Source organism: Vanessa atalanta, chromosome 9, assembly GCF_905147765.1.
Source record: "Vanessa atalanta chromosome 9, ilVanAtal1.2, whole genome shotgun sequence".
Taxonomy (NCBI): Eukaryota; Metazoa; Arthropoda; class Insecta; order Lepidoptera; family Nymphalidae; genus Vanessa; species Vanessa atalanta.
Window position 1 is genome coordinate 9,725,533 of NC_061879.1, and position 24,708 is coordinate 9,750,240.

At 30.0% G+C, this 24,708-nt stretch overlaps 1 protein-coding gene across 1 annotated transcript in view; it reads right to left on the reverse strand.

The window, feature by feature from the left end:
- The window catches only part of LOC125066354 (dnaJ homolog subfamily C member 10-like), a 51,223-nt gene that overhangs the window by 16,883 nt on the left and 9,632 nt on the right, over positions 1-24,708 (reverse strand). The window contains exons 2-6 of the mRNA XM_047674412.1: positions 12,125-12,127; positions 8,882-8,999; positions 5,678-5,888; positions 2,908-3,053; positions 294-417 (exon numbers count right to left, since the gene is read on the reverse strand). Coding sequence (XP_047530368.1) covers positions 294-417; positions 2,908-3,053; positions 5,678-5,888; positions 8,882-8,999; positions 12,125-12,127 — 602 coding nt within the window. The remainder of the gene's footprint in view (positions 1-293; positions 418-2,907; positions 3,054-5,677; positions 5,889-8,881; positions 9,000-12,124; positions 12,128-24,708) is intronic.

A 24,708-nucleotide genomic window follows, 5' to 3' on the forward strand; every position in this document is an offset into this window, starting at 1 on the left:
AGGTCACTATTACGTAATACGGAAAATCCTAATGTAAAAAAGTAAAATAATTTCTTTCACCACCGAGCATAAGAAGAATTACAAAAACAAATGAAGTATATGAAAATTCAGAGTAGTTTCCGGTTACTAATGTAGTATTGGAACCCAGAATCTACGGATAAGATTCATTTGTTTTAGACAATGTCGACTTCTCCACCTCAGCTCATTTAATTTTTGATGAAATCGCTTATTAATCAAATAATAACGTAATTAATAATAGTAATTTGTAACGGACGAATATTTATGGAACTTACCTGGTCAAACATTTTGTATAATGATGCGGGTGGCTGATGTATTGTGAAGACGACTGTCCTACCCGACAGAGCTAGTTCTTTAAGCATCTTCATGCAATGCGCTGACGTAGTACTATCCAGTCCCCTAAAAACATAATTAATTAAATGATTACGTTTGTTTATGAATTCAACCCCGAAAAGGGGATACCCTGGATCGATCTCAAATTTTGGGTATTAAGCGGCGAATGAAAATCAGGCGACTGGCGAGAAAAAAAGAAAGAGTTTGTTTTTGTTCCTCATTGATTTCAATGCAAACGTTAAATTTATACATATGATATCAAACACAATATATTTTATTCGACATGGAACCAATCGTTTCAAAAAAGTCATTAGTTTTATAATATCCTCTAACAAGAACCTTCCTTAATAAAAATTATTTAGCAAATATTCCATTTAACCTTCAAATGTTTTCTATCAAGAAGTGTTTTTTGTGTAAGCTGTAACTGGTTGATCTTGTTTTTGGACATCTATTATTTATTACTTTAAAAAAAATGTGAAATATAAATTATAAGATGATGAACACAAACGAGTTACGAATAAAACAAAATAAGCGTCTTTTAATATTAATTTTAAAAAATAACTTTTTAATAAAATACAGGCAAAAACTACGTAATCAAATATAATCATGGTAGTAATTGTTCAAATATCCGCTTTTGTTCACGACGCTATTTTCGCCTCACGAGACTGTCACACGACTTGCTAATGATGTTTTGATAACAAAGAAATAAATATAAATAGATAAACAAAACACATTTAAAGAAAGAGAAGACACAAACACATGAAATACCTACACACTTAGTGTCAAATTTTCGGTTCAAAGTTTTTATTTAATTTTATAATATTACTATCGAAACGTTAGGAACGAAACAAATCGAATGCCTTAAAACAAAAAAAAATATTCTAAAAAAAGAGTATCTTATACTTTAGGTATGAATCATCTCAATATTATGCCTAAATAATTAACTTTGTATGTACATATAATACTTTAACAATTTTGGTGTATAATGTATCGTAGTAAAGTGATATTGTTGAGAGAATTAAAAGTCTGTCAAAATGTCAAACTCGAGAACCATGTAACGTCCGCAAACCACTCGGACATAACACAACGCATATTATATTTATGTTTTCAGCTAATCGTCTGAACCGGTATAAAAGATAATGGACCGTCAATTATATAAAAACATTTTTAATTATTGTTTGACTCAAGGAATTTTCTTAAGGACTTAATTAGTATGTTGTTTTATTTTTTATAGACCATAATGTTGTTGATAAATCATTATAGTAGTTATTAATGTCGAAACATATGGCTAACATAAAACTTACTAAAACCCTGTATGCGACACAATGTCTCTTTTATTATGTTTTGTAAACATAATCGAAAACTCGCGCGTCACCTGTTGTACGTTGAAAGTATGCAACAAACCTTCAGAATATATACCGATAGCCTATTTCAATTGAAGCAGGAGTAAAGATAAACAAACCTTAGATATAGGCACATATTCTATTGATTCGTTAATACATGTCGTGAATTGATTTTCAAAGTTGTTTATTTGTCTATAGTCCTCCTGTCGTTGAAAAAGGCTGTATAAGAAATAACAACAACGACAAAAGATATAAATATATTATATTAATTAAAATATTTTTGGGAAAAATGTAATTTATACAAATATTATAAATGCGAAAGTAATTCTGTCTGTCCGTTGCCCTTTCACGTCCAATCGAATTAGGTAAAATTTGATATGAAACAAGCTTCAACTCTGAGGAAGTATTAGTAAGTATTTTTATGTCCAACATCTTATGCCTATATAAGCCCTTAAACGCAAGCGAAGCCGCGGCCGGCAACTAGGGTAGAAAAATAGCTTAAAGACTATCAAGAAATTAGAATTCACGAAAAAAATATCAGACCTACTTCTTTTAAACATAGCACAGATGCCATTTTCTAACGATCACTTATTAACCGGTTTCTTGTCCAAATAGCGGTCACAATAGTTAAATAATAAGCATGAATCATATATGAAAAACATGACAGTATAAAGGGTTCAAAATGTTGTTATGCGGCAAGAATTTCATTGTATTCTTTGTTACTTTGATATACATACAAATGTGTTGCTGATAATTCATTGGTAGAGCGCTAGTCTATTCCGACCACAACAAGTCTAATAAACACAATTTGACGAAACTGTAATTGAAATTTCGAAAGTAACATTAAGTTGATACAAGTAGTTATGTAGAAAAGTGCTGTACTATAACTAAAGTATTATTAAGAACTGTTAGTAATAATAATAATAATAAAGCTTTATTTCCCTTATTAGTTATATATAACAGTTTCATCGTTTATATGTTAGTATTTTAGTACGTTGTTCTTTTTTTAAATATGATAGTGTATTTATTTAGAACTGTTAGGTACCTCACCTACATAATATAGCATATCTATTAAGAAATCGCGTGGAGTACGTAAATCTAAAGTTTGTTTATCTTTATTCCTTCTTCGATTGGAAGAGACTATACATATCGTATCGTTTCATTTTCTGCTTTTGAGTTAACCAAATTATGTATGTTAACTGATAGTACTTACGTAGTCGGCTCGTCCAAAAAGATCACAGGCGGGTTGTCGATTAGTTCCACGGCAATGGACAACCGTTTCCTCTGTCCTCCCGACAGATTGCAACATCTCGTATTCTCTGTACCCGTCAAACCTAATGTCTCAAGTACATCATTAATCTAAAAAAACAGAATTAAATTATTATTTTTTGCTAGATCTTTACGTCTTCACGTTACCCGTAATTGATGGTTTTTTTTTTTTAATTATTAATCACATATTTAATATTATATTGACATATAGTATATTTTGTAATAAATTTTATCTTTAACGCTTAAATTAAATTAAATCGTTAAATGAATATGAGTTGTATTTATTTGCAAACGAAATCAATCTACCTCGTTGAGCTAGCAAGTAGGTTTGAATTCGAGAAAATGTATTCGGTATTTCTGACGTTACATCTTTGTTCACGAGTTTAGTGGCGAAATGGTGATGTAAGCAATGCTTAAATTTTCTTACAATGCGAATGTAAATGGCAGGTGGTGACCAGTAACCATCAAGTGACAAAATCAGAAAATGTCTTATAATTTTGACCTGAGCGCCAATTCTAGTATAAAAGGGTTACATCGCAATCGAATCATACTTCCAATCCCCGCTTTATCCCATAGTTGCGTAAATCCGTTCTTAACTGATGTCTACACCCTATAACAAACCCACCTTTCAAGTTTGTAGGTGTTATAGTTTCCAAGTTTTCCTGATGTGGATACGGAATACCACTCACTGATACCAGTGAGTGGTATTCCTCTTATATATATATATATATATATATATATAGAATATAGATTACAACTTACAATTGCTGTACTAGGTGATTATAAGCTATTAAATATTATAGTCTAACACTAAACTTATAACATTTATTATTTATTTGAATTCAACTATGTAAATTAACGTAATTATGTATTTAATTTTATATGTTTATGTTAATATTTTAAAGTCTCCGTTTTATGTTTTTAACGTGATACATAACAAATAACGAGGCAATTAAATACCGCTTAAATATTATAAGGATTAAATAAAATTACTTTCCAGTGATACAATTCCACTTATGATGTGTTTATGTACTTAAGGACTGAGAAAATAACATTTTTTTTTCGATAAATAATTATTATGAACCGAAAAAAAAACTCGGCTGTACTTTATAATATTCTAATAAATACTATTGGCTATTGATAAATATTTTAACATCGAATTTTAATGAAAGTATTATTCTGGGCTCGATGGTGACGTCTCTAACCCTCGGCTGGCGTAAGCTGTATTTGTAAAAACTGGACGTTATTTTAATTTCCTAATAACAAGCTTACAGCAAAAGCGAACATATTATGTATTGTTTCCAAAATAAAAATAATGACTTCATTTCGTTGGTCCAGTAGCTTATAAGACCGCAGATTCCCAAGTCCCAGGAAAAACCATCAAGTCATAATCATCAAGGATTACTTATGATAAACATTTTGATAAGTACTATAGTAAATAGTAACTGTAACATATCTGTTCATTCGAGACGGTAGGCGCCTCTACGTAGCTTTTGTAAGATTAAAAAGACGTTAAGAGTGCTTAATTTTAATGATTTTAATTCTTTCTCGAATCAAGCATTGATTTTATTAGGTATTTTTTTAATGAATACCCACACGCGAACTTCACATATTATCTGAATATTAGATTATCATTACAAGAACATTAATTTGTACGTGGATTGTGATTTATTTTGGTATCCATATTATGTCATATTTTGAGTTAGTTATTTTTGATAGTAATAACTAATAAGTATATGTTGTTGGAACAGGTTATTCTGTAGCCTCTCAAAGAGAATTATTATTGTAACAATAAGTTGTCATTGGCTTTTTTATGTCTGGTTAAAACTACCCTCATTTATCACGGTCAAATGGCCACTGTCTTTTGACCTTAGAATACATTCCCTGAGACCTGAAAGGCGATGCCCTTAAATAGCATAACAAGGTTTTTTTTTAAATATATTTTTATATAAAATTTTTATTACAAAAAAGATAAAAAATATTAAAAAAAACAATGTATTCTAGCTGTGACCTTGAACTTGAAAATTTCGAATATTTCGCCTCATCTTTTTTGTAATCTGTATTTTTGTAGGTAGTCTTTATAAAATACAAATCAATTTGAATACCCCAATTGATTTGGTACTAATGAAATATTATAATATTATATAGGTATATGAAAAAGCAAAATTAATACGTCATATAGTAATTAAGGTTTCGTACATCCATTAAAAAAATTCGTTATCATTATTACTACGAGTAATTTTGTTAAAAAAAATCCATATCATTTAATTTTTTTTAATGATGAATCGAGTATTGATAATTGTGCGAGATATATTAAAACATACATCACCACATATTTTAGAACAAAGACTAATTTGAATGCAATTTCATACGGTTTTAACATCTGGACAGAGTTATTGATAAGGAAGTTTTAGGATCATAATTCATTGGGTTTTGAGTTAAAACACTAAAATATGAAATTTATTATGATGTAAACGTCATATGTGCCTTATTCTACCCAAATCTAAGAATCCGTACGATCAAAGGTTTGTTTATCTTTTCTCCTGCTACGATTGGAATAAGCTAGAAATGTTTTACGTTTTGCAGGTTCTTCGTTCGTTCGTGTATTAGTCTGCCATATTTTGAAATGTTACATTCTTTTTTATATACTTATTTCTATTAAATATTTATGACGTAAAAAAGTATTTGAATAGGTCATTTTAAAATATACTTACAACGGAATCTTTTAACTTTGCCGTTAAACAATTTCCAAGTTTCAAGTCTGCAGCAAATTTCATCAGTTCACCGACTGTAAACAGTGGGTTCAGTCTGTCGTCCTGCAGTATGTAGCAAGATTTCTTACGATACTCTTTCAGGTCTTGGGACTTTCTTCCTAACTCACATATGCTATCGCCAGCACGAATTTTACCTTTGACTCCTTCAACCCTAGAACAAATCGAAGAAAAATATTTGTTTATTATTTATTTATTATAATTCATCTCGATTAAGTCACCTTAATTAATTAATAAATTCATTCGTGATTGAAAAAAATATCATTTTGTGAAAACCATTTTATTGTCTTTTTATTCGTCTGTCAATTCATCCTCGTTAGTTTTGATTATTATTATTAAAGTTTACTATCAGTCAACGTTAAAGGATTTACTCCTTTAGATTGGAGTGTAGTCTAATATAGCTTATAAGTAATAAGCTATATAACTATAATCAAAAGAGGATTCAAGCACATGAAAATAACATCATCATGATATACAACTACGACACTGACTTGCACGGCTGTAGATAAACTAGATAAAAATAGAAACGAGTATCGTGATAAATTATAGTCTTACTGGTAGAACATAATAAGGGATGTGTGACGCAAGGGATTACATTTTTTTTTTCAATTCAGACTGTTAGTTCCTGAGTTTAGTGCGTTCAAGCATATAAACTCTCCAGCTTTATAATATAAACTACACTAACGACTCTAATATTTATTAAAAAGTAAACTATTGTGTTGTTTCCAGTTTTTTTGCGCATCTGTATACATATTGGTTATATATTTTAGGTAGTATAATATTATGATTTGAAGAAAAAACGCATTTGTATATAAAACTACACTACAATTATTAGATTTTATACAGATACCTATAATTATAAGGTTTAATAATCTGTTTCAAACGTTATAATGACGGTTTTTTAAATAATCATATAGAATATCAATAATACAAATTATACATACCTAATATATAAAAAAAAAAATCTCAAAACGCGGAACCGCTTTAATAGTTCAAAGTCACCGATAAAACAAATAAGAATATATGCATATGTATGATAAGACTTTGCAAAAATTAGTTTATATTCCTGTATTAAACATTATAAGGCCATATAACTATAATCCGCATAGATACAAGACCTAACTATTTGGCGTGCTGTTAATTATATAGATACTATCTTATGATAAATACTCAATTAAGGGTATCATAAATATTCATATAAATCAGTAGGTATTAATTAAATTTATCAAATAATTGGGCATACTCCAAAAATGTATATTATGTTCATTTTAAACGATACTTAAAACTTTTCGACTTATGTATTTTATACCTTAGCCAAATCTGTTATGACGCGCAGGTCCAACAACCAAATTATTGGATATATAATAATTGAAAATACAAGTAAAATTCAATTGTTTTGTTATAAAAGAAAAATTCCTACTTAAATTTATTTTGTTAATTGTACAAGATCACAACTTTACTGGTTCTGGTTGTAATTACCATTATGACCATATCAAGGGTATTTGAATTGAAGCCGCGCTTCATTTATAATTAATAATAATTTAATATTAATTCTATACTTTTTAATTTCTATATTTTTAATCTGTGGTGATAAAACAGCATCATAGCTGATCGCGTTTATATATATTTTATTTATATTATAATGTTAGAGATATGTTGATTTTATCGTGCATATTTAATGTGCAATGATTTTTTTTGCATGAGACGTGTTGAAGTTTACGATCTTTTTTAACGAAGCGGCATCGATAAATTTTAAGCAACGTGATAATCTGTACAATACAGAGTACTGTCTATTTAGTGCCTTGTGATATTAATTCATCTAATATAGATGAAATAAGACGAAAATTTTAATGTAATTTACTAATTACTGTATTAGAATATTTAAGTTTCTTTATTAGAATTAATAATTGATGAGTATATTAGTAAAAACTCGATGGTCCAGTTGAACAGTTGAAAACGCAAAACTTTGAGAATTTGTGTTTAGATCTTATCTTATCCAACACGCCTAACGTGCACGCTATTTAGTAAAGAAAAAACATCGCGGCATTTATAAATTTGCAAACAATATATAACAATATAATAATAACAGTACTGTGATTGCGGAATTCTCTTTTTTTTATAAGATATTTCTTATCTTTATAATTATGTAGATTATTCCTGACCTGTTTCTGAAAGGTTGTTCAAAGTCCTTACTTTAATTAATCACTCGAAAAAAAAGTTAATTTATACAAAATTTATTGCCGAAACTTTATATCGCTAATGGCAGATAAACAAATGTATTCCACTAATCTTGGTTCCCCAATAAAAAACAAAAATCATGATATCTGGTTTTATTTTCGCAAAGAGTACTTAATACGTTTTTCGTTTTTTACATTTGGAAACAATAAGAAATATAAGGAAGCGATACTGTGGAATATGAACTTTTTATTTTTATAATATTATAAATTGAATTTATATTATATTCATATACTGCATTTTCTTCAACAATACACGAAATGCAGTAGAACACAATATATACACGCTACAAATGAGAAATAATATCATGGATATATTATTTATTAAAAGTAATTCGATTTTTTATATAAAGTTCTAAAATGAAAAATGTTTTGACTAGTTGTTAATCTCAAGTAAGACAACTGTTTATATAATGTTACCTATATTATATACCATAATTTAAGTTATTAAGAATAATAAAGTCCTTATTTAACACAACGAATATTGTAGTTACGAAATCGATTACCTTGAAAAAGGTTATACTTTTATTAATTACGTGAAAGGACATAATACTATCACATTCTCCCAAAAAACAAATAAACATTCGTAAATCTTTCGAAATGAGTATATCTACATTGATTTATTTTTAATTTGTAAATACATATATTTATATATTTTTAATATATTAGTATTTTAATTGAAAAGTAACAATAAATCTTTATCTTTTATTTTGGGTACCTCTTCTCACAGTTGTACACATTTAGGTTAATTTTTCAATAGGTCTTCTACCAAAAGGATTCCTGGAAGAGGTCGCAGCTGTGCACCTAATGCTTAGTACATAACGACTATTGAGTGTATGTACATTTAATACATATAATAATATATTGTATTACGTAAAGAGGCACAAAGTATAAATAAATAAAATAAACTTACGAGAATCCTGTGAGTGCGTTAAGAAGCGTTGTTTTGCCGGCACCAGACGGGCCCATAATAGCTGTCAACTGTCCTGATTTGAAGTGGCCGGATACATTTGTTAAGATGGTTTTTTTTTCTGAAACACAAACAAAGTTTTTTTTTTATACCTGTAAACTAATATGCAAGTAAAAAACAAATGCAAATGTTAATTAGTTATATTATATCGTTAAAAATGTCATGGTCCGCGTTACCTTGATAATACTTATATTTTATTTAATTATTTTTCTCGCCAGTGAGTATTTTAAGGATTTTTTAGTCATTTATCAAAATAATAAGTATTTTGTCCAAGTTCTTCTTCTAATTTATTAAAGAAAATAAATTTATTAATAAATTTTTCGGCCAGTTTCCCGTATCTATACAAACCGTAAAAAATCAGGTTTGTTGTATGGGAACGCCCTTACATTTTTATTTTATTCTGTTTTTTAGTATTCGTTGGTTTTTTTATTTAATTTATAACATCCACGGGCTCACAGTTGCCCGTGCCTTTTTTTACATTTTACTTTTATAAATTTTGGCGTCATTTTATATTTTTACTGAACATCAGCAGATCTTCGCTGGACTCCGAGCTCGTCTTCTTGGATGACGTAGCCCACACTGACATTTTTTTTTTCATTTTAAAATAATATATAAATAATCAATAATAAATAATATATGATAATATATAATATATAAAAATATAGGAGTTCTTTTTTATCCTAATTACTGCAATCCAGCGGGCCCTGCTCCGTGCTCGATCAGAGAGAGTACAGCCTCGGCGACTCTGATGTCGCTTTTATGTATAGATGTCTAGTATTTGTTGTTATAGCGGTAACAGAAATACATCATCTGTAAAAATTTTAATTGTCTAACTATGACGGTTCATGAGCTGCAGCCAGTTGACAGGCGGATGGACAAACGGACTGCGGAGTCCTAGTAATGGGATCCCCTTTTTCCCTTTAGGTATGAGACCCTCAAAATAAATCAAAATTATTGCTTATTCAACAATTGAGGGAATCCTATATGAATTCGCTGCTTCGTCTTTTTTCTGCTCTTATTCAAATTTAAAATGCAGGCATATTAAAATAACATAATAATATGATTAAAAAAAACGGGCAGTACTTGGAGAAATATGCTCATCAATATCTTTCAAGGAAAATCGATTGACAAAAGTAGAAAAGGTACTGTTTTGTGTGCCTATATATAAATAAGACATTGTTTACATTACTAAAGTATTTTGATCATTGTCGAATTAGTTACCCAAACGAATTAATCGATCGAAATTTTAGTTAAGCTCAACTATCGATTGAAAACCTGAATACCGATTTAAATTAACAAAAAATCAACTTAAACTTCATTGCAGATTCTTGTTTGCATTCCAATCAGGTAGGTTGGTAAAATGAATCTCATATATTAAATTCGGTTTACATTTTTATATAACATAAATATTATCCATCGCTCTACTGATTAAGAGTAAATAAAAAATATATATATAACTCACAAACATATTTATGTAAATTAAAATAATATAGCCACATTAAAATAAAAACGCCTGTAGTGTAATTTAATTCTAAAAGATTCGTAAATAACAAAATAAATATTTCGCTATATCTAGATAAATATTGACTTATACAGGGTTATTGGTAATTCGACGCATTCCCGTTACCATTTTTTAAATTATGACGTTTTTTAACTTTTTTCAAAATATGTCAAAAAAGCAAGTTCAAAAAAATAAAAAAAAAGTAGCAATTAAAAACTATTTTTTTCTGCTCATTATTTGATTAAACATTGGTTATTTGTCAATAATAAAACAATAATTATCCGTTCAAATTTAAAAATGCGAGACGGAAAATGATATTATTATTCGACGGTTTTAAAGAACGAGGTACATCGACCCGTTTGAAAAAAAATTAAGAAAAAGTACTTTTAGGTCGTTAGCGACCGCCTGTACCTATATATTATATTATGGTTTAAATACGTTCCAAAGAGGCCTGCGAATCTGATTATTTATTTATTTATTTATTATTAAGATACAGCATCGACTTATCATAATAACTTACACAATATTATAATGCACTAAATTTACAATCCAGTATGATTTGCCTTTACAGGTGTATACAACATTGTTGGCATTTGTTTATGTGCGATTGCATGATGCTATTAAATATCGACTAAACAGTATAAAACTAAAACAAAACAAAATAAAAGCTAGGTGTAAATAGAGTTAAAATTTTGAATTAAACTAATAACAATATTAATCTACTTAATCTAGGTAAGATAGAGAAATAAAGTGCTACAAATAATTATTAGCTATTACTACAAACATTCTTCGTCATAATAACATCTAAACACTTTCCAACAAATTTGGCACAATCTTGAGGGTGAAAGATATCGATATCACCCTTAGACGTAAATTCGTTATATGTTGCCATGAGTCTGTTCAAAGGTGAATATTTCCCTACGTTGGTCCTGGAACTTTTCAGATTAAAAATATTCGTAATAGGGTATCTTGGAATAGATCTTGGGACATTTATTGGGATCTGCTGGAGAATATCAGAGCATAATATTTGACCATGGAAGAGCTTGTAAAGTATTTTAATGTCACTAATTTTTCGTCGTATTTCAAGAGAATCGAGCTTGAAGTAAGATAACCTGGTACGATAATCGGCACGGTAGGGACAATTTCGATCTTTATAAGCCAAGAAACGAGTGAAGCTACGTTGGACGCGTTCGATTCTATTATATTCTATTATATTATATTCGATTAGTACAACAGTTGATTTTTTTACGTCTATAGAAATGATCACAAAAATACTGCCGTGATTCAGCTTTATAATTTATCACATATAGCTGAACACACTGGCTGACATATGGCTTTACCTGCGCGATTTTTCACACATCTTCACAAACCTTCATTTTCCATTTTACCCATTAGAGTTGAATTAAAAATGTAGCCTATGTCCTTCCCTGGGACTCAAACCCTATACAAAATTTTATCTAATAAAAAGCTTAACAGGTTAAGTGTGAAGAGGTAACAATTATCGCCTCGGTTAGTAGTAACAATAAAGTTTCCAGAAATATATGACTAAACAGAACATTAACAAATATATCGACGCTATATCTTTGCACCCCATAACTCATGGAATTAATAGGAAACGTCAGTCTCTTCCGTCGGAATATCGTCAGTGGTGACCAATAATAACGATCCATACAAAAAATAAAAACTTTCTATTTTTTCGCAAAAGCAGGTATGTACAAACTACGTTATTACCTAATATAGTGATTTTACTTTAAAATATATTTCGAAACTTTAAATGAACATGTATTTGTTATAAACATTGTTTAGACAAATACATACATGACACTGAGTAAAACGAATTTGAACTAGATTATAAATATTTGCATTTAGAATTATTGTTTGTTAATTACCCCAAAATAAATAAAGCCGTTGTTTAATAACATTATGGGTACAACAAAGTTGTAATGAATAAGTAAACTACTTATGAAATGAGAGCAAATAGGATTTTAAATCGAACTTATGTAAAATATACTTGACGTAATATTTGTTCTTCTATTTTTATATATTTTTTTAAATAAACTATGAAGATTTCGTCTGACTGATACCGGCCACGACGGATAATCTCAAGAGAGACCAGGCTACTACGCAGCACATGATAATATACAATTACATATATATGACTGACTGACTGACTCTCATAAGGAGATGGAAAATAATGCAAATCCTAAATGATCCCAAAAAGTTACAGGCCGAAGACCAACGCCCTTACGTGCTTTCCGAGGCACGGGGTGTACACTACACACTTCCAAGTTTTAAGCTCCGGACTGTCACTGAAAAGAATGGGTTTGAACCTAGGATCTGAGGTCTTATATCTAGCCACTAGACCAACGAGGCAGTCAAAATAACTATATGTGCCGTGACGCACCTCCGTAACGAAATTCAGATTCACTTTTTTATTAGTTAAATATACATTTTTTTTTCTTATATGTAATCATATAATATTTTTAAGCATACTTAAAAACTACGTCATAAGAGTAATTCAATTATTAATAAAAAAGATCTTGTTTCTATGACAACATAAATATTTAGAACATATTTTTATCCTTCATGCTTTACAATATCAAGTAAAGATGGGGTTTCTACTTTGTTAATAGATGGTGCTAAGCATGCTTATATCGCGCTATAAATATATTTATAGGAAATTTTAATTATGTCTATAGCAATGTTCTAACTGTTTGGCTTGTCAAATATGTGCGAAAGAGCAATCACTTGGCTGCTTTTGGCTTTTAAAAAAATGTGCTCAAATTCAACATAAAATTAATTCGAGAAGTTGCAAGTAAAGAATCATTTGAATTATTTTCTATTACCTACCTGACTTCGTAGATATGCACACAACTTGATTCAATTATTTAAAAGGTTTTACTCCCCGAATACACAAAAAAAAGGTTATTATGTCGGCAACACAATATTATTGCTTTAATTTAATTCAAATTTACAAAAAAAAAATTAAGTATTTTTGCATAACTAACATAATTGTATTTTTTTTATGTTGCTGTATGGAAACTGTTTGTATACCTAACGCTGTAGGTACCGCAGGTACCGCAGCGAACGTGTATGCACATGTTTGCTGCGGTACTAACGCGGGGCTTAGTCGTAGCGCTGTACGCACTTCAATGGTCTTTGTTGTCTTGCGAAAGAGTAATGAAACTTAATCGTAATTTGTTTGATATGAGCAGAGCAATAAAAACAAAACGCGTTAAAGGTAACAATATAATTAGTTTGGGTATCGGGTAATTGAACTAAAACATTATTTATCTTAAGCCAATCGATAAGAATTGTAATTTAATTAAAAACAGTAATGCTGATTCGATATCCCTCGATAACATTCGCATGAGTAATTTTTCATAACAAAAACATTACATATTTTATTATTACACACTTTATTTTCTTGAAATAACTACTTATTATATTATATATGACGGATTTTTGAGCGTTCTTGAATAAAGAATATTTTGATTTTATAATAATAACAATATTTGTTCCACCAAAAAAAAAAATAGTTAGAAAGATTCTTAAGAATCGGAGGATTTTTATTTTTCAGTGTTTATGAATATTAAGAAATATATTTAATTAAAGAAGATTAAAAATGTGTAATTGCGATGCGATGTTCCGAGTGCCAGTACCATATTACTCTTTCATGATATAGGGCACATGGGTCACGTTGTGGTAAGTGATCACCACTGCCCACAGACATTGGCGCGTCCCATCCCTTATATCTTCGCCGCCGAACTTTAGAACCTGAGATGTTATATCCCATCAAACGTATAGTAGTATGTTTCATATATGTAGCAATATAAGCATTTTTACTTATTAACAACAGATACTATTATAAAAACTATAACCATACTAGTTCAAATTGTAAAGCTATCACAGTAATGTTTTTTTATTGATAACGATTGTTATCGGTGATGGTTGATCAGCGAGTGAGGTTAATGTATTGTGCTAATCGTTAATCTATGTTGCTGTATTAATAAATACTTAATGGTGGATGTTTGATTGGGGGTACCATCCACTCATATTCTACCGCCAAACAGCAATACTTCGTATTGTTGTGTTTCGGTTAGAAAGGTGAATGATCCACTGGAGCTGCAGTCGAATGATGAATATTTCGAACAGCGTCAACATATATGGGCGATGGTAATCATTTACCATCAGGTGGAACTTTTGCCTGTTCGTCATTTCTGTTTCATAAATATTCATAAACGTAATTAAGGTTATGATAAATAAGTCGTGCACGGGTTCGAACCCGTAATCATCAAACAAAATTTAAGGTTAAATTAGGTTTATCGTATTCAACTTTCCTTATATTAAGAAGCATCTATCAAAGAAATGTATGTAATACATATATTTTATAGTCTTATAAATATATTAATTTTTAATTTTTTTTAAACCACTTATATGTTTTGCGTCAACGCCAAAGTTATAGTTCCACCTATAAAGATGTCTCAATATACCTTCGCATTGTATGTAAGACATTACCCATAAGATGTAGTACATACAATTAATTACCTACATCGCACTCTGAATAAAAAAATGACAAGACTCATTATTTTAGAAATAATGGTTATTGTATAATAGTTCAATTTTAATGGGTCCATTAGAAAAACATTTTTTAAAATAAATAACGAAAATACTTTTATAATCTTTGCTACAACTAAAATGTTATTTATTTAAGATTATAGGTACGTGTAGTTTTAATATTGTCTTACGATTATATTTACCTACAATTAAAATATATAACATCAATTACCTAAAGTTAATGATTTTGATTTCCGATAATATTTAATTAAGAGTGTGATATATACAATAGTACAAACCTACAGTGACGGAAGACTAAAATAAAAAGTAAAAGGTATCAATATATAAAAACGTAGTTTATGTTAAGTGCAAGTTTCCGCCTTGGAAAAGTCAAATCATCCTTCCTTGAGCACAGATAAAAAAAACAAAAGGGCACATGGAGAACACGGAACATAAAAATTAAGCAACAAAAGCGAATGTTATTTCCCGAAAAGTGCAAAACGCCACGACTTTTCATTATCTACTCAGATTTTGTATTCGCTTTTATCGCTTTAATAAAATATTTCGCATGCTCCATCTGCTTTTCGTTTTATGATCAAGTCCTTGAGCACGATGTTAATGTTTACGAGTATAATTAAATTCCGCGAATACGTTTAGTCGTTCCTTAAATTTAAATAAAATTAAGTACAAAGTATTTTTTACTAATTAATATACGATTTTGTAATGTTATCGTCTGAAAATAATTAATACTTTGTTTTGTTGCTAAAAATGGCAAAAAATTGTTAATTTAATTTAATTCTATAAAATGAAGACACAAAACTCGTAAGAAATAAAATATACCTACTTTATTCAAGTAGATCTTCTATTTGAATAAAGTACATTTTATTTTTAGATTTTCTTATTGGTACGCATATACATATATTAATTTTAATATTTTAAATAATAATGTTATAGTTTGCCTATATCGAATTCGTATGAAAGATACAAAGTTAATGTACAATACAGGGGGCCAATTCTACCAAACATATAACGGTAACGATACGTTGCCGATACAGCCGAGTAACTTCGACTCAAAAAAAATAAGCTCGTTTTAATCTTAACTAAGGACCGATTTTAGTTATTGAAGTGATAACTTCATATGGGAGGTTAAACCGTTTCGTTACGTAACGCGTTACAGCGTCAGTATGTCTGGCTCCCTTTCTCTTACGCATACGGCAGTGATTATTTTAGGTTGTCACCTTGTCCTGAGACGTACACGTAGTTTTTTGATCACCCCTCTATATTCCGATCTAACTTTGACGAAATCGCAACTGGATCATTGCGTTTGTCGAATAGTAAACCGGCTGAACAGCGACGATTACGTTTTGATTCGATTAAGATTTCATAAAAAAGGACTCACAACTTATGTTTAATTCATCACATCTAGTTTCTAGCCGAATGCTTAGACGTATGACGTATGCTCCAATTAAAATAAGAATTAATAAAATAATATAAAACACAGAATAATATTATAACGAAGGCAGAGTGAATTTACATAATACATGTTTTTCGTACATTACTTTAAGTACGTTTAGTATATTACGTTAAGTAAGTGTAAGTCGATCAAGCATAAATTTGAGGTACCCATCTAACTAGGCGAATATTGAACTTGTTTTTAAAGTCCAATAATCCAATGCGTCCAATAATTGATTTTAATTAATTATATGAAAATATCAGCCAGTTAGCTAATTTTTTTTTTTTTTATACAAATATATAGTCGCACAACTTATATTCAATATGTAACTACGCACGCCATTATTTATATCACAACTTTACAAATAATTTTATTAACCTACAAGTACGGCAAGCGAGTTACTATTTTAATATTTAAATTAGGACATTAAATGTTATCAGCGTGTGTTATCTAATTTACCATATATTTTTTGGCGAGGGCAAATATCAATTTATCCCATTAAATTTTTTTTTAGTTACATTATTATTACATTTATTTATATATAAAATTACTAATATAAACTTATATAAAAACATCATAGTTTTTAAGCAATTGAGACATTAAGTTTATTTAGAAGCTATACGAAATGCTATTGTTAGATTATGTTAATTATTCTTTATTATTAAATGTCATTACATTTTTGGAAGCATTCCGGAAACTATATAATAATAGAAGCAACAAAATGTTTGATTATTTTTTTTTGTGTTTGACCAAGGTATCGCTTGGCATCGCTTTAGCCAATGTTCGGTCCAACCTTCAACTTCCGTCAAATATATTATATCTAAGAGTGTATAGTCTTTTGTTGCTATAAAGTTTTATTATTAAAATGATCTATTTTATTATGTAGTAGTTAAAAGCTTAAATGTGAATATAATCAAAGAGTTTCAGTTGTTCTACCACGAATGTCCATCTGGGTAAGTACCATCCACTCATCTCTTTTTCTACCAGCAAAAACCAAAACTTAGTATGTGTTTCGGTTCGAATGGTGATTGAGTGAGACAGCGTAACAGGGATATAACATCTTAGGTCCCAAAGTTGTTATTTTATTTATTTTCATTAGGACAACCAACAGTAGATACAATATCACATCCAAAATAAAAAATATTTTCAAAATTATCAAGGCAAAAGTTCTTCTACTTACCATGCATTATCATATTACACAATGTTATTATTGAAAATATGAATGAAATATAAAAATTATTATAAAATACAATCATAATTTTGATTAATTATTTATTTACTGTTTTAATTTAAGTTAACATAACCACCATCCGTCGCTTTTTCATTTATTTGTGATGGATTGCCCATGTACTCTTATCCCATTTTACGAGCCTTGACTGACGCCAAACCGACCTTGACTTTAATTGGCTAAAAAAAAATAGAATAACTGAGCTCGAAAACTTACCTCTTTTTTAAAATTACACTCAAAATCAATCGATTTTGATAAGAGTTTCATTAATAGAAAGAGCGAAAAACGAACAAAAAAAAAGCGAAATGTGCGTGTCTCTAAGTTAAGCTATTTAATATTGAAATTGTTTAACTTGAGAAAAGCTTAGTTTATTACTTAAACTTTAAGTATATTAACATGATAATAATGTTAACTATAAAATATATTTTAATCTTAGTTTCAATTCTTGAATATGTTCATTAGAATTTTGTATATGCGTACATTATTAGTATCATTATTGCCTGCCTACCGTTGCCGTGTGCGTAAGAGAAACCAAACTGGCGCCATAACGCGTTACGTAACGAAATGGCTTACCCTCCCATAAGTAAAACTTCAATAACATAGTTTTTGTACGCTTACACGAACGCTGGCTAAGCCTTAGAGATACATCAGACCAATGTAATATAAATTTTTTGTTTTTAAAAAGGCCTACAGAAGAGTCTGTCGGAGCATATGTCTATCTTCTAAGGCACGCTCATAATAACTACTTTTGTCAATAACAGATTAGTAAAAAACTGTAAGTTATTTACGTAGCCATTTATACATTAAAGATAAAAAATGTCCTTTAAATTATATCATTCGAATAAATACTTTGAGCTGTAACCGATTTCAAATTATTTGCAACTAAAAAAACGTTTTCTGCGAAACATATAGCCAAATAACTGTAGCGATAAAATGTTGACTATTTTTATTTATTTTTCACTGGTTGGGTATATTTTATGAAGTGGATTCAACTCTTAGGGTAAAAGGACGGACATTATCTTATATAATAATAGAGTAAGACGATTTTTGTCCCAGTGATTATAGCTGCACATAAAAATCGGTTATGGTCTCATTTTGCCTTAGATGTGCATAAAAATAAAGAGGATTCTTGATTGCAATTTACTAAATTGTTACAATTTAACGAAGAATTCATTTTAGAGAGCGAAAAAACGTTACTGGCCACGTATAGAGCGGCGCTGTATAAAAAAAAAAAACAAATGTAAATCGCGCGAACAGACGTTGACAGTTTATAATTAAATTAAATAATACAAAACCTGTAAATAATAAAAACCAAAAATACGAAATTTGTAAAAATTTATTGAATAAACGAGATATTTCGCCTGTGACCCACTAGTTTTGTTTAAGATTTTTAAATTTATCGAACTTGGTGGTATTACTTGGTGGTAGGGCTTTGTGCAAGCCCGTCTGGGTAGGTACCACCCACTCATCAGATATTCTACCGCCAAATAACAGTACTCTGTATTGTTGTGTTCCGGTTAGAAGGGTGAGTGACCCAGTGTAATCACAGGCACAAGGGACATAACATCTTCGTTCCCAAGGTTGGTGGCGCATAGGTGATGTAAGGAATGGTTAATATTTCTTACAACGCCTTTGTCTATGGGCGGTGGGGACCACTTACTATCATGAGGCCCATATGCTCGTCCGCCAACAAATGCCATAAAAAAAACTCTGAAACGTCAGTCCCACTTGTTAAGGTTTTATTTCCTCGAGGTATTTCCTTACAATTGTCTTAAAATAACCATTATGGTAGTAATAGATGAAAAGAATGTTCAAATAGGAATGTTAAATTAATTGTTATACAAGACTATTGATATAACCTATTTATTAATAAATTCATGCGGAATTCTTGCTTTGTTAATGTATAATTAATAAACGTCTTAATGAGGTTAGTAAGCTTAGAGGAAAAAAACATTTGGTGACAAAGGTTTGTCCAATGTTTACTAATTTAGCTAGTAACCGAACAATAGCTACTCATAAAACGATGCAACGTGCGTGTTTTTTTGGACAGAGGTAGCTAAGTATGAGATTTACTGAACTCTGCCTCTATGTTTGTCGGTATGTCTATTGCTCTTTCGCGACCGAACTACAGAGTTGCATTCAATTAAATGTACTGTGAAAAATCGTGAAACCAAGCTAACTTTATATAGTTAATACTTCTCCAAGAACCTGACGTGACGATCAAATGCCTAAAACACGAGCGAAGTTGCGGAAAATAACTAGTATAAAATAAATGCTAATGAGCTATAAATTGCTATCGACATTTAATTAACGTACAAAATTATGTACTACACATTAATTATTTGCCATATGGCAGACATTAGAGCCACTCATGCAGACTCCATCCTCGCTAGAGCCCAATCGCTGAAAGCGATTCCATGAACTGGGATACCAAAGATGACGTGGATAAATAGAGTATCTTCGTGCGGCAAAAAAACTGGGATACTCCAATAATTATATGCAACTTTAATATTAAAGAGTACATTGTCGCTACCATCAGAGGCGAAAAAAGACTTAAGGTATAAGATAACTAGACGGGCGGCAAACGTGGCGAAGAAAAGACTCGCAAATAATATCAAAAAGCAAAACCAAAAACAGTGTAAACGCCTTATAGTCGACGAGGCACTTTTGAACCACTTGGGAGCCATCGTAATAACATTGCGTTTTTTCCGGTGAGGAGTAATAGTTGAGTTTTCAATTTGAATGCTAACCTATTTTAATGGCATTCACAAGATAATATTATAACGTAGTACGTGTACACAATGAGTCTTATCAAATAAGACTAATCATAAACAATCTTAATTACTCACACATATACCGCGTAAAGAAGCATAAACAGGTAGGTAATGAAATACTGGATGAAAATTATTTAGGTACTCGTGTTCAGTAAGTCATCTTTAAATAATCACGTGAACATACGAGTTTGCTTTCTTCGAATAAAATCTCTTATCAATGTCATGGACTCGTGAGCTCAAGAGTTCAATGTGAGATTATGACCCCGATTTACAAATATAAATTAGAGCAAGAAATGGATCGTATATAATTGTCATATTTTATGGCAGTTCCCGAAATTATGAGTAATTTCATAATTTCTAATCGCACTATTACGAAAAGCTTGATTGTCGCCCATTAATCACGTCACTTGGTTTAAATCCAAATTACTTAATCTAACCCCGATCAGTGTTTCGGAAACAGTAGTGCGATTCTGCAAAAAACACGTTAGGGTTTATAATACTAGTTTTAGTTTTCATATCTGAACTCATTTCGAAACGACCTTGAATTGAAAAATATTTGGTATTCCGTAACAATATGTCATATCGTGAGAAGCGAAAACAGTGAAGCGAGATGATATTGCAACAACTTTTATGCCGGTTTTTCAAAAAATAATTTTCGATTAGATATTTCTAAAAACTTGAGGATTTAAAAAATCGTGACGTCATAATTCATGCAAAATATGTTATAAATAATTTATTTTTTAGTTTAAAATAATTTGTTATATCTGTTATTAGTATCGATTGATAAAACACTACAATAATAAAATATTAGTAAACCTGACTTGGCCTATGGGCGCTCTTTTATGAAAATCAACTTATTAACGTAAATAATTATGCAATATGTCATTTAATGGTCGCGTTTATAAATATTCTTTGCCGTCGTAATTATCATTACATAATATAAAATAAATCCGTTTCCAGCTGTCTCTCTGTTTCGCAGTTTGTTATTGTTTATTTTTAGATACAAAAGTAAAATATATTTTTATTTATATAAAAAGTAATAATTATTATTGAGTTGTGGGTTATGTTTGTCAATGAAAGTACAATAATTGTCGCGTATTGTAATCGTGTCGCGTTTGCGCGAGACAGTTATTACCTAAAGATAAATATTTATTTCTCGTACATTAAATTCTATTTCGCGTATCTCTTTTGATGAGGAATAGGAACAATATAAAATGTTGAATGAGTTTATATATTTGAAGAAAAACGAAATGTGAATGGCATAAGTTGTGCTGACATAATACCATATGGATATACCAGGAACTGAGGAATATCACCTTGATAGGCTTTTCAGTCGAAGGTAAATAGCTCACTCATCGTTTAGTCTGCGCAACTTTAATACTTTTTACGTCTGTTTTAATTGTAAGCGCATTGATAACATACATACATATCTGCGTAAGACATACATACATATGACCGACGCATATACCGTAACGGCAATGATAAGGCGCACTTATTATCTTTAAATTATAATAATATTACACTTATATTATTATATTAATGACAAGTCTACTAATGATGTATTTCGCTTTGTGCAATCCCTAGCACCACACTCTAGGTAGGTATCACCCACTTATCATATTCTACCGCTAAACAGCAGTATGTACTCATTGTACTCTTTGTGTTCCAGTTCGAAGGTGAGTGAGCCAGTGTAATTACAGGCACAAGGCCTATCTTAGTCGCCAAGGTTGGTGGTGAATAATGGTAAATATTTCTTACGACGTTACACTTACCATCAGGTGGCCCATTTGCTTGTCATTATAAAACAATTTAAACAATTTCATATTTATTTCGTGGTTTCATTTAATTAGAGATTATTAGACTAGTTAAAATTTTAATTTTATTTATCTTATTTTATTAGATGTTTAATCATTGAAATTAACAATATCACAAAATATTTAAGTAACTTTAAAAAACTCAAAATAAGATAATGTCATCCTGACCGAATGGAGATCAGGAAACTGAATAGGATTTATTTAGTGCTCCAGACTGTACATCAAGTTTTCATTAGAGCTCAATTATTCATAAATAAATAATTAATATAATTAATGATAATAAAATCTAATCACCTCTGTGATTTTATAACTTAATGAAGGATCTTATTTGCATTTTTTATTAGTAGTTTTAACTCTGAGGATAATTCATTTTAAACACATATTAAAGAGCTCCAGTTAAGTTTAAAAAGTATATTAAAGCCAATTAAGTAACTGTATCAGGAAATTCCGGTCTTCCAAAACATTTCATACATCTACTAAGACATACTCAACATACCTAAGATACAGTCATAAAAACATATAAAAAAGTAAACTGCGTATGAATATAGTCCAGTCCTCTTAGACAAACTTAACACTTAAACTTGTCTTAAAAGCTTACATATGGTCAAAGATCTATTTGTATTTATTATCATTATTGTAGAAAATAAAATTATCTACAACATTAGTTTGAAATATTTTTTTATACCTTCGATCGTTCTCGGGATAGAGGGCAGAGAGCGCGCCGGGTTAAACTACATATGCAGAGGATCACTTAAGGTCAACTGGTACTCCGAACTAAAAACACGTTACAGAAAGATTATAAATTACTGATAAATATATCATTATAATTTTCATTTGTTTTCTTAAAAACAACATTGTGAATATTTTTTTCATTTATAAACAATCTATTTATTCAATAGCACTTATAACCCATTGATCTCATTATTATTGTCTTCGTTATGCCCAATACGTCAAGTTGACAAAACTTACAAAAATCTGTTCAGTCATCAAATATTCTACCAACACGTACAGAAGCTCACCAACATTTTAACCATATTTATTATCAAGTTCAAACTTGGTTAGGGAATGATTTGTAACCCCAGGAATGGGGTTGGACAATGCGTAACGAATTCCTGGAACCTCTGACGACGGCCTATGAAAGTTTATCTCAAATTCCGAGGTCAAACTAAGATGACTGGACTTGTCGACAATAAATTTTAGGGACATTTTTCATCAGAATTACTTTGTATGACCTTGTATATTCGGTGTGGATATGTGTGTATTAATAGAGGAATTATTTCATTTACAAAAACCGGATTTGTCCATAGATGAGAACTCTTTACGACAAACCTAAGTTTTACTTTCAAAGATACCAAAAACTATACACATTGCCGTGTGCATTCCTTGTGATAACAAGTGTGCAATTGTGCACTCCTTGTCGCTGACTTGAGGTAGACCTCTTACATCATGATTCCCTAGTACCTATCCATTAGTAAAGTGAATTGCCTGTTGAAGTAATAAATAAAAATATGTTAAAGTTATATAAATGTTATTATAAAATCAAGTAGGTGATTTAGAGCATCAGTTTATATTAGATAACGACTTTATCGAAATGTTTTTTTCAATTATATCTGGTAAGTAGTATAAAGGATATATAATTAACTTTTTATTTAGTTATATTTGTTTTGCAAATTTAGTTTTTGTTGGAATTGCTAATGTCTCTGCATATTTTATTTTTTCGTCGTATAAAAACGTTGGGTGTAAAATTGTCTATTAAGTATTTTAATACGGGTATTATATTACAGCATGGCAACATACCTAGTCTTTAAATAAGTTAACCTCATTGACATCAAGTAGTATGACTAGTAGTTTTCGTTACGATGCCTGGGATGAAAACATTTGTTTTGTTATGTTTTACTATAAAACAAACCAGTAAATTTTATTATCTTGGTGTGCGTGACAGCTACGCTTACACTCGCAAACGTATACATACATACTACTTTACTAGTGTGCGTGTACTTTTGGCCACATTTTTTTTGGGGTGTCTCATCTTGTCATTCTATCTAGACATATAAAAAATAAACAAAGGAATATATGATTTTTAAACAGACTCAATATCCATTATCCTATTGTCGGTTTATTTAGCCGATGTATTGTGGATGATATAAATAACTACTACTCGCAATCAGTCTTTTATTAATTGATTGCACGTTGCCTTGTTGCTTCAATTTTCATATGAAGTCAATTAAATCTTCTGCTTTACAATCTTACTGTTAATTAATTGACGTTTTTGCACTAATGTCTGTTAATTTGCACAAGCCATGCACCAGGACCATAGAGCTATTTTGTAAGTACAAAATCCAAATTTTTCAAAAAACGAAGAACACAGTAGAAAAAGTGCAGTGTATATTACATTTAAATAGTAATATTGTAAACATATCGAAATGGCGTATCACCTTAAGTC